The sequence below is a fragment of the Antennarius striatus genome, chromosome 7, assembly GCF_040054535.1.
Source record: "Antennarius striatus isolate MH-2024 chromosome 7, ASM4005453v1, whole genome shotgun sequence".
In the NCBI taxonomy this organism is placed as follows: Eukaryota; Metazoa; Chordata; class Actinopteri; order Lophiiformes; family Antennariidae; genus Antennarius; species Antennarius striatus.
In genome coordinates, this window is record NC_090782.1 from 25390152 (window position 1) to 25401834 (window position 11683).

Here is an 11683-nt window from a genome sequence, read left to right on the forward strand (position 1 = left end):
AAGTAACAAGAGATCTCTGTATATCAAAACCTCTGAACCTTTAGCAACAGGCTTTACTTCATGGATGTCAAACACTTCGATAATACTTGTGAGATGTTTAGCCTTGAAGACTGGTTCAGAGTCTCGTCGATAGTGAAAAAAGAGATTTGGTCATGAGAGCAGGGAAGAGACCAAGAAATGACATCATGGATTTAAGTGGCTAAAACGTACCCCTCTAGGACGAGGACTTGTGACGTTTGCAGGGATCTCTTTCTTGATCTTTTGCCTCACTAGAATTGGTGCCAAATCAGAAGTCCTGGTACCCCAAGAATACTGGAGAATAGCGGCTCTGCTCAGCGGATTAGCAGTTAGCCTCGACAACAATATCTCAGATTTGGAATGAAGCACAGGTTGCACCTTTCCCAGTTTTGTCTCATTAAAGTCATGGGTTGTTGACCTTCCCATTAACGAGCCCAGCCTTCAGATGGGGGGTCCTGACACCAAATCTCTGCCCCACCCCCTATCTCTGTGCTAACTGGCTCTGCTCATGTCTGTTACTGTAGAGTCTTAACGGCGCTTTACATCAGAGCTAGACAGTCTCGCTGGGACAAATGTTTGTATTTCACTTTCTATGTTTAGCTCACACTCAATTGGGTTATCAGCGGTCAATGGTGATGTTTACCCAGGAGTGGTGATAACACGTAGTTCTGTGTGTCCAAAGGCTTCCTATCAATACTACATATTTAGTTGTAAATAAAAGCGTCAACAAGCCTACAGGAACACTTGAAGCTTCCGTTTCCATGAACAGAGTGAGATAAGATAGAAGCTGACAGAGTCTCGCAGACGCAGATCTGTAAATACCTCCTCGTGATGGAATCCTTTAAAAGGTGAGTATATGATAACAGGGTCAAACAAGCCCCACCCCCATCTCTGCCCGTCACTCCGCCCACAGCCCACCTTCAACCTGGCCTTTCACAAACCAACCGCCCAACATCTGTTAGCTTCAGCCAAACGCTACGTCGTGCTGCTTCGGTAAAATGTCAAGTTGTAACGAAAATGATGAACATATGAAGAACTTAAAACGTTACATCAACGCTTTTTAGGATGAAGGTCAGATTGAGCCGTCTGCAGTGGTCGCACGAGACAAAGACGTGACACAGTTTCCCCCGACAGGAAGTCACGAAGCTGACGCCGCGGCTAGCGTTCAGGCTTGGCCAGCACCAACTTTACTGCGAGGTATTCTGAGCTGCTCCGACTTCTGGAATGGTAGCGGCTAAGTTCTAAAGACGTATCGCGTCACGTTCTTTTTATTCTCAGGAAGCCCTGGCATCACACAAGTGCTAATCTTTCGGTCGCTGACTGTACAAGAGCTGCGGAGCAAAGATGCAACCTCTGGGGGCCGGGACACTCGACACTCCGTTAATCTCACCTGGTCGGGGAGGCCCATTCCTGGATGATCCCGGGTAAGGTCATGGTCGCCTGCTGAGCTCGGCGTGCCTCCCGACCACAAACGGTACCGAGGGCACCCTTGTTTGTCTGGACCCAAAGGTCCATACCCCCAATGTGGTTGTAGGGGAGCGGGAAATGAAGAGACAGGGAAACAGGAAGTCCAGCTGGTGGATAAAATGAACACAAATTCAGATTTTAGCTCTGCAGTGCACTGGCATCCTGCACAGAGTGTCCACTGCTTCTCGCCCGTAATTCTGCAGGGATAGGCTCCGGCAATCCCTGTGACCCACAGAAGCAGAAGTGGGTACCTCCCCACACCCCCCATTGGCACTGACCGTGACACATTAGCTTTAATTTCTATGGCAACAGCCTCACATGTTTTTTTGCAAATAAGAGCATGTAATTACAAACAAGCACTTTGAGGGACATTCAAGTGCTTCGCCTGGGGAAATCCGATCGATCGCTGAGAGTCTGGCTCGTCTGGCAACGCTGAGTCGTCAGAATCTCTAGCAAATACTTTACACCTGATTTGATTGCATCTAAGTGCTTCTTAAATCTGAGTCCATCCCAACAGGTTTCTGCATGTGTGAGACGGATTAACTGAAATAACTGAGTAAGTTAAAAATCATATTTACAGTAATCCTGAACATTAGTGTGAGCTGGAATGAACAATGTAGATTAACAAATGGTGGGATTATCGATTAATAATAAATCTCTGGTCACATTTCCAGGTTTGTACCAGGACACGTTTGGGTTGGATGAAGACGGAGCGGTTTATATTGAATACATTTAGATTTAGGGGTGTTTTGGTTGGCCAGAGGTTATAAACTGCGTTCATAACCCTTAAAGCAAATGTGTCAAACTCAAGGCCTGGGGGCCAAATGTGGCCCGCCACATCATTTTATGTGGCCCGCAAGAGCGTGTCTAAAAATAGATAGGTCAAGTTTGCTTTGTTTGTTTTTTCTGTCTAACTGTAATGTTTGGAACTAGAATAAGTCAGAAATTCATTTATTTAACATTAAGGAGTAGTTACATTTAGTTACATTACACTGAGTTACATTTAGTTACATTTATTAGTTACATTAAGGAGTAGTTACATTTAGTTACATTACACTGAGTTACATTTAGTTACATTTATTAGTTACATTAAGGAGTAGTTACATTTAGTTACATTACACTGAGTTACATTTAGTTACATTTATTAGTTACATTAAGGAGTAGTTACATTTAGTTACATTACACTGAGTTACATTTAGTTACATTTATTAGTTACATTAAGGAGTAGTTACATTTAGTTACATTACACTGAGTTACATTTAGTTACATTTATTAGTTACATTAAGGAGTAGTTACATTTAGTTACTTTACACTGAGTTACATTTAGTTACATTTATTAGTTACATTAAGGAGTAGTTACATTTAGTTACATTACACTGAGTTACATTTAGTTACATTTATTAGTTACATTAAGGAGTAGTTACATTTAGTTACATTACACTGAGTTACATTTAGTTACATTTATTAGTTACATTAAGGAGTAGTTACATTTAGTTACATTTATTAGTTACATTAAGGAGTAGTTACATTTAGTTACATTACACTGAGTTACATTTAGTTACATTTATTAGTTACATTAAGGAGTAGTTACATTACACTGAGTTACATTTAGTTACATTTATTAGTTACATCTGGCCCTTTGAACACAGCCGTTATGCTGATGTGGACCTTGATCCCCCTGCCTTAAAGTCAGGTGTAACGAGGCGTTGCCTGCTGTAGTAGGACACTATAGAACCACAGTTACGTAACAGGGAGCGCCAGAGTCCAAAGGTCTCCAGGTGTGACCTGTGACCCAGCATCAAACCCAGCCTGAGCCCAACAGAAGGTCATTGAGTTGAACCTGCAGAATCACAAACATCAGTCTGACAGAATGAGTCCTGGTGTAAAAAGAATCTCTGCAGGTGTCCCACCTCCCTGGTCCCAGACCTTCTGGTTCTGATCCAGATGGTTCTGGGCTCCACAGACCTGATGAACATCTGGGGGGGTGTTCTGGTCTGGTGTTGGGGGTGTCTGTCACGCGTGGGTCGTGTGTCTGTGAGGTGAGAACAGGTGGATGTCTGATCGATCATCACAGGCCGACAGGAATGCCTTTCACGCTGATCACAAAGCGTCCACCGTCACCAGTGGGTGATATATCGCACAGTCACGCGTCCCGCCCCCGCGCTGCGGTCACACCCTGTTCGTGTTCCTGCAAATGAACCCACACCTCCTGGATTTCACCACCGAACCCGGACTTTTAGGACTTTTCCGGACTTTGTCTGCTCGATTGGTCATTTTCCTTTCTGTCTTCCAGGCGGGGGTCGTGTGCGGGCAGTGCGGGTTTCAGGCGTTGCGTGACGTTGATCAGGTAATGTCAGAGCGGTTTTCACGCACAACACACGCAACACGTCGTGTCGCATTTCAAATGTGCGCAATTTATTTCCACTTACGCTCGATTTCAAGTGCGACGTGTGTGGGTTTATTTCCGGGTCTTGAACGCAGCTTCATCCTGCTTGCTGAGAGGTGTTGCATTTAAAGACTGTGGGAAAATTATACTTTTCTAATGCATTGCGAATTCCGCCCACAAATTCACATTAATCCAAGTTGAAGCACTTCCGTAGAGTTATTTTAGTAACTTTTACATTCAGCTGACCTTATTTTATTAGATTTATTTAAAACGGGATTAGATAGAAAATGCCAGGTTTTCTTTCTACCATCCTTACCTTTCCAGACAGCCTCCTCCTGTCTGATCTCTAGTTGTAGTGAAGGTGTGACGTCAGTCTCCTGTCCACCTGAGCGTCTTCACTTTGATTCCAGGTCTTCCACACGATGCAGCTGCATCCCGTCTGACGTGATGCTGTCACTAAGCAGCTCTTCTCTTGCAGGACATCTGTGCATCATCCATCATGGCCGCCATCAGCAGCTCAAACACAGCTTTCGCCCTGGAGCTTCTCCGGACTCTGAGTCAGGAGAATCCCAGTGGGAACGTGTTCGTGTCTCCTCTGAGCATCAGCTCAGCCATGGCTATGGTTCACCTGGGAGCCAAAGGGAACACGGCCACCCAGATGGCTCAGGTAAACGCCGTCCGTCACTAGAGGTCCGTCATCAGCAGAACAAACTACAGGAACCAATCCCGGCTGCAGCTCCGACCAGAGCTGCACCTGGCTTCATGGAACACCTGTAGATGCTGGTCCACCTGGATTAGATCTCTGAACACAACAAGGATCCACAGACAGAAGTCGTGTCACTGACAGAACAGCCCTTTAGTTTCTATTTCTAGCCTCAAACAAACGTTAAATGTGTTTAATATGGTTCATGTCAGATGGAAAAATAGATCTTTGGTGTAGAAGTAGGTGAGTAGAATTACCTACCTACCTACCACCACCTGTTGGTGTGGAGAGTTATGTCCACTTTCCCTGTGCAGAATGTATTAATGTATTAAACGGTCTTTAAACGAACCTTTTGGTCCAGTTTTTGACAAAGATAAATCTCATACACAGAATCAGGACCAGAGAAAGCAGCACCACATGTCCAGCTGTCTAGGAACAGTATTCTAACCCGTGTTGCCACCAACAGATGTGAATCTATCCTCACACAGGCCCTATCGTTTGGTGAAGGCGTCCACGCAGACTTTAAGGCTCTGAATGCCGTCATCAACTCGCCGTCTGCGTCGTACATCCTGAAACTAGCCAACCGTCTCTACGGAGAAAACTCTGCCAAATTCCTCCAGGTGAGGGTTCACATCACGGACGATGGGATGGAATCGATGACTTGGTACGACTGAGCTGATGTGATTTGCTGTGTGCAGAACTTCCTGGACGCCACGCAGAAGTACTACAGCGCCGACCTGAAGACGGTTGACTTTGTCGGGGCTCCGGAGGCGTGCCGAGGAGAAATCAACAGCTGGGTGGAGAAGCAGACAGAAAGTGAGGATGTCCATTTGAACTGGACACAGAATGATCGTTATAGAAGCTCATAAAGCACTAATCAGGAATCTGTTCTGTGTATTTCCTTTAAGATAAGATTAAAGACCTCCTGAAGCCAGGATCGGTCACCACCATGACCAGACTGGCTCTGGTGAACGCCATCTACTTCAAGGGAAACTGGCAAAACCGTTTTGATGAGGCAAACACCAAAGAGATGCCTTTTAAAGTCAATCAGGTGACTGAAGACAGGTGATGTAGACACACGCTGTAGTCCCACTCTGAAAGCAGAGTCTCTGATCTGATGGCCCAACGTTTCCTGTCCATCAGAATGAGAGCAGACCTGTCAAGATGATGTACCAGATGAAGAAGCTGCCCTACAACTACATCCCTGAGTTCAGCCTGCAAGTCCTGGAGCTGCCCTACGTGAAGGAGGAGCTCAGCATGTTCATCCTGCTGCCAGAGGAGTCCAACCAAGGCGCCGACCCTCTGAAAAAGGTGTGAAACCCAAGGAGGAAAGTTCTCTCATGAACAGATTAGTAGACAGGGCAGGAGGTAGTGTCTGAAGCTCTTGGGAACATATAGAACAATAAATAAAAGTAACTGTGATAGTTTTCATGATGTCCGTAGCGCTCCAGTAGGACTTGATGCTGTGGAACAAACAGGGTTTTGTGTTTGGTTCCAGCTGGAGAAAGAGCTGACGCAGGAGAGGCTGGACGAGTGGACCAAGAGGGACAACATGGACACCCAGTCAGACGTCCTGGTGCACCTGCCCAAATTCAAGCTGGAGGAAGACTACCAGTTAAATGATCCTCTGTCCAGACTGGGCATGACCGACGTGTTCGACGTCTCTAAGGCCGATCTGTCTGGCATGAACGGCGAGGGGGGGCTCTTCCTCTCCACGGTGGCTCACAAGGCCTTTGTGGAGGTGAATGAGGAGGGGACCGAGGCGGCTGCAGCCACAGCAGGCATCGTATCATTCTGTATGTTGAGGGAGGAGCACTTCACAGCAGACCACCCCTTCCTCTTCTTCATCAGGCACAATAAGAGCAAGTCCATCCTCTTCCTCGGCAGGTTCTCGTCTCCTCAGTAGACAGAGCCCACAGAGGAAGATGCGGCAGTCATTAAAGTAGAACATGTACAAAGTCGTGAATGACTTTACTGGTGATGCTTTTTGCTGTTGCCCTGAAATAAATCATTAATGAATGATTGTGAGTTGTTTGGGTTGGATTAATGTGTTATAAATAATACAGAAGAAAATAAATAAATAGAAGAGATAATATTAATGAATCAGAGACGAAATGTCTTAAATTACGAACATTATGATAGTTTTGGGTTCGTTATATCTCCCCGTTATGAAGTTTCTTCCAGTTAATTCTCAGGTGTTTCTCGGCTGTTCAATCAGAGCAGAAAGATTCTCTGGTCGTCAGGTGACAACCCGGAAGTCCACAACGTGACGTGTTAATGTAAAAGTTTGAGGTTGTAAGAGAAATAGCGATCAGTGAATAATCATCCCTTTTCTTTTTTTATATTACTTTAAAACATAATACTATTTTAATACTATAAATTAATACTATAAATTCACAATCCAAACGCAAATATCCCGGGTATCGAACATTTAATTATATTTTATTTTGAAGGCGCTCACCGGAAGTGCATCAAACTAGTCTTCCTTTAGGTAACTAGTGCTGCTGAACTACTGAACGCGTCTGTGGGACTTGGAATTGTTTTAGTGAACTAACGCGACACTGAGGTGAATATTCGTAAAGTTAAAAGGTGTTTGTGGAGCTTAACCCGCTGTTAGCTGCTGCTAGCTGGCATTAGCTTTGGCTAATAGCGTTAGCTTCTCTGTCTGACATCGGCCGAACCCTCATTTACCTGTGGGGACAGGTAAGTTAACATGCTGGCTGTATGTTGACAGAGTTTGTCTTCTAGTTTGTTTTGGGAGTTAATAAAATATATTGATCGAGTAAAATCTATTTTTTAACCATTTACAGCATCGCAGAGGATTATACGTCTTTAATCTTGATGAAATCAAAGTATGATATTTTGATATTTTACCACTTCCGGTCGAAACAACATGTTAACACCTGGGAAAAGTAGTTCAATAAGTTTGATTAAGGTGAATAAATTTTTTAAATGATTAATTATAATTTATCATGTATAGAAAACTCAAAAAGTAAGTAAATTATTATTTGTTAATCATTTGTCTATTGTTAAAAGTGTTGTTAAAATCATCCAAGAAGGTGGAGGATTTAGAGTACTTAGGGTCAACAGTCCAGAGCAATGGAGAGTGTGGAAAAGAGGTGAAGAAGCGTGTCCAGGCAGGATGGAACGGGTGGAGGAAAGTGTCAGGTGTGATGTGTGATAGAAGAGTTTCAGCTAAAATGAAAGGAAAGGTGTACAAAACTGTGGTGAGACCAGCAATGTTGTTTGGTCTAGAGACAGTGTCCCTGAGGAAAAGACAGGAGACAGAGCTGGAGGTAGCAGAGATGAAGATGCTGAGTGTTGTGTCCGAGTGGGGAGCACGTATACATACAAGGAGGTGGAGAGTGAAGTGCTAAACATTAAAATTATATTTATTTTTTCTGCTGCATCAGGTACACCAGGTTGGAAATCTGCATCTCTATCATTACCAAAGGTCCTGGAATGGGGGCACTCTAACATTATATAGCCCCCGCCTAAACACAAGGCATTATGGGAAGGGTAGTTTTTTAAAAATATCTATACACAACACTGAGGTTCTCTCTGGGAGTGACCAGGAAGGATAGGATCAGGAATGAGTCCAGTGGCGACCCCTGAAGGGAAAAGCCGAAAGGAGAAGAAGAATCATTTTTCTGTCATAACAATGCTTCTTGGAGATGAATCTTATATCATTGATGATTGAACTTTGACCTCAAGGCACTTGTGGGATCAGCTTTGGGGTGCTGTTTGTACCAGAGTGACCGACCCACCACAGACGCTGGTTGAAGAATGGGATGCGACCCCACAGCAGTGTGTGACCGGCTGGTGACCAGCATGAGGCGACCTTCCTGCAGTCCAAAATTCTGGTCATCAGGAACATCAAGGAAGTGGACAAATATGAATGAACGTCAAATCAGGACTCTGAGGTATGATGTGTTAAACTACACACAACGATGACACAATCTGAAAGAACGGGTTCATCTCCATCAGAAGGCGTTATTGATCATACAAAGATTGCTGACTACAAAACCCTGGAAATGAGACCATTTCAGTACACCGACCAGTGACGTGCTGAGGCACAGCCTCACCTGCCATCAAAAAAGAGGAAAATGGAAAATGGAAAAAATAAATTAAATGTTTATATTTATCCACTGATGGGTATTATATAGTTATTTTCCATTTAACTTCACCAAGTTTACATTATTACTGGTGGGCTTGGAGGAGAAGGTCCACAGTGGATGGGCTGTGTAGAATTTGAGTTTATATCCAAACATCACCAGACTTGGTAGAATCACATCCCTGAATCACATCGCCACTTCGCCATAGGCGAAGTAAATTCCAGATTGGCTACAAGGTTTTTGGCCTGTGTAGCCACAGTGGCGTTCTTATTTTTACGGAAAATAGGCTAAAACTTACAACTTTTTCGCCCGCTAGTGCCGCTCGCTAGCGCCGCTCGCTAGCGCCGCTCACTAGCGCAGCTCACTAGCGCCGCTCACTAGCGCCGCTCACTACCGCCGCTATTTCCGCATGCCGACGGAAATAGCCGAAGTGACCCGAAAGCTCCCGATCATTAAATATGCACTCGGGTCATGACCTCCTCTCGTCCAATGAAAAACAAAAAGATTCTTTTTTTACAAGCTAAACCCGTGAATTGGTGTAAGACAAGGCGAGGACCATCGATCTAAATAAATTAAGAATCCTGTGTTATATTGTAGAGTTTATGTTAAAATTCCAATTGAACAACAAATGGTGAATGCTGAGAGGGGGTGGGGGGGACAGACCGATCAGAAGGTCAATGAAAGATATTATCAATACTTGTTAGTAGTCTTAGACTTTTGTTCCCTCTGACCAGCAGGAATAACCAGCGATGATGTAAATGTGTTTTCACCTCGCTTGATGTTTTATGTCTTTTTAAATTGAAATGAGAAATCATGTTATTGAATTAAAATAACTAAACTAAACTAAACTCTGTCATACCAATGGTGTTGGTGGTGGTCAAAGTTAAATGGCTTCTAGTCTCAGTAAACTACCAGTAAACACTGAGTAATATTTAGTCTGACTGTATCTTCAGAGTGAATGAAGTTTTCAATGGTTGAATCTCACATTCATTCCTGCATCAAGTAGGACAGAAATAAAGAGAGTTCAGCTCCAGCTGCTGGCTTTAGGGGGTTTATGGAGGGAAACTGAACACAAGATTTTGTCCTCAGAATGCAGGAAAACAACCACATTTTCTAAAACATTTCCCGGGGGAGGCCCCCTGTACCCGCCCTGTGGGGGGGTATCCCCCTACGCCCCCCCCCCCCCCCCTGTGACAAGTATTGTTCGTCAGCGCGCTTCGCCGCTGTCTTGGACACAGAATGTGGCTTTTTGTGGCTTACTCAATTCTCTTACACTGAGCAACAGTGGCTTAATCACACAGACTCCTAGTGCAAGCCCAGCATACCACAGTGCTACTTTAATTGATAACATATTCACCAATGAATCCGAAAATAATACAGTGAACAGACTATTAATCAATGATATTAGTGACCACCTACCAGCATTTGCAGTTTATAATATCAAACACCTGAGAAGTCAGCCAGAGAGAAACCTAAACTACAGACGAGTGAGGACAGAGGAAACTATTAATGCATTAAAGAATAATGTATTGGCACAAAATTGGGACGATGTATATGAGAGTGACATTGATGGTGCTGATTAAGCTTTCTTAGGAATATTAATGTCATTGTATGTATAAGAATCAACCATGGTTTACAAAGGGATTACAAAATGCCTGTAAAAAGAAAAATACACTAAATAGAGAATTCATGAAACAAAAATTAAAGAAGCTGAAAATTTAAAAAAAAATAATTACAACCAAGGCAGTAACAGACTGCAACATCCCGCGACACCCCTGAATTCAAAATGTTACCCTGACCTACTTGCATAGGTCAAAGATCAAAGCTAGTGCTCTGACCTACTGTCATGGATCAAAGCACAAGGTTTGATCTACGGTCTTACTCACACTGGCTTCCCTCGTTTTTCTATTTATCCGGTTCCTGAGTGTACAAAACTTTAAATTTGACCGTGACCTAGTTTTCTCAAGGTCAAGGTCATCATCTCATTTTCATCCCCTTTGCTGCCTGAGTCATGTGGTTTTTGTTTCATCTTTCTATCTGTAACGGTTGTGAAGATATTTGGTGGACGAATGAACGAACAGACCGACGGACGAACGGACGAACACTGACAATTACAATACATCACTGCTTTGAAGCGCTGACATCAAAGCACGCAGTGATGTTCTAGAGCCCATCAGACACTCTTGAGAGCCACAGAGAGACAGCAGTAACGAGGAAGAGAAGACAAACATGACCCACAAAGACGTGAACGACAAACTATTGCAGGAGCAACTGAGGTGGGAGCTGACGGGAAGCTCGGTCCAGCTCTCTGAAGGCGCCCAGCTGGAAACCCTCAGTGAGATGTTCAGGAGGGCTCAGACCAGCCTGGAGGAGCAGACGTCCTGCATCGCCGTCCTCCAAGCCCAGCTGGACAGGATCAAGGCCGTGAATGAAGGTCTTGAGAAAGATCTACAGCAGGAGAGGGCCTCCTATGAGGCTCAGCTGGAGGACCAGCAGTACCAGATGGATGCTCTGGAGGCTGATCTGGATAAGGCTGAGGCTCATTTAGATGCCAGCTGGTTGTATTGGCAGCAGGAAAACATGTCTCTGCTGAAGCACACAGAGGAGCTGGAGAGGACCCTGAAGAAGACAGAGCAGGAGTCAGAGACCAACCAGAACCCGTGGAGGGAGAAGAAGAAGGAGAAGAAGTCAGAAACACACCAGGGTCAATGGAGGCAGGAGAAAATGTCTCTCTACCAGGAGATGGATGCTCTGAAGACCACTCTAAAGCAGAAGGAGCAAGAGTGGGAAAACAAGGAGAAGGCCTTGACGTCCCAGCTGGAAGAACTTCAGGACAAGATCCAAAAGAAGAAGAGTGGAAAGAAGTGGTACAGGAGGCTGTTCTCCAGGTGCCCGATCTGGGATCAGGAACAGAGAATAATCTGGATCTGAAGGAACTGAATGGACCTTCAACCGCTGAAATGTTCCAAATGTTTTCTCATGTAGGACTGAATC

At 44.4% G+C, this 11683-nt stretch overlaps 2 protein-coding genes across 3 annotated transcripts; both read left to right on the forward strand.

Annotated features, from left to right (window-relative positions):
- The first annotated feature begins 3525 nt into the window (after positions 1-3525).
- LOC137598583 (leukocyte elastase inhibitor-like) lies at positions 3526-6594 on the forward strand. Its single transcript, XM_068318895.1, has 7 exons — positions 3526-3832; positions 4350-4538; positions 5063-5194; positions 5273-5390; positions 5483-5625; positions 5718-5885; positions 6073-6594. Exons 1-7 carry the CDS (start codon positions 3680-3682, stop codon positions 6478-6480), a joined length of 1311 nt encoding a protein of 436 aa, XP_068174996.1. The 5' UTR covers positions 3526-3679; the 3' UTR covers positions 6481-6594.
- Positions 6595-7065: 471 nt separating this feature from the next.
- On the forward strand, positions 7066-11629 carry LOC137599331 (inner centromere protein-like). Of its 2 annotated transcripts, none has more exons than XM_068320186.1 (3): positions 7066-7140; positions 8289-8497; positions 10744-11629. In XM_068320186.1, the coding sequence occupies exon 3, from the start codon at positions 10919-10921 to the stop codon at positions 11618-11620; it is 702 nt and encodes a 233-aa protein (XP_068176287.1). In that variant the 5' UTR covers positions 7066-7140; positions 8289-8497; positions 10744-10918; the 3' UTR covers positions 11621-11629. The 2 variants fall into 2 exon arrangements, with proteins under 2 accessions (XP_068176287.1, XP_068176288.1); XM_068320187.1 differs by having other exon boundaries at positions 7105-7277.
- Positions 11630-11683: the final 54 nt, after the last annotated feature.

Excerpts from the sequence above, each read along its gene's own strand:
- LOC137598583 (XM_068318895.1), top strand. The coding sequence starts at position 3,680 with ATGAACCCACACCTCCTGGATTTCACCACCGAACCCGGACTTTTAGGA. Across the intron at positions 3,833-4,349 it reads CGTTGCGTGACGTTGATCAG|GACATCTGTGCATCATCCAT; the intron begins GTAATGTCAGAG and ends CTTCTCTTGCAG. Across the intron at positions 5,886-6,072 it reads GCGCCGACCCTCTGAAAAAG|CTGGAGAAAGAGCTGACGCA; the intron begins GTGTGAAACCCA and ends GTTTGGTTCCAG.
- LOC137599331 (XM_068320186.1), top strand. The coding sequence starts at position 10,919 with ATGACCCACAAAGACGTGAACGACAAACTATTGCAGGAGCAACTGAGG.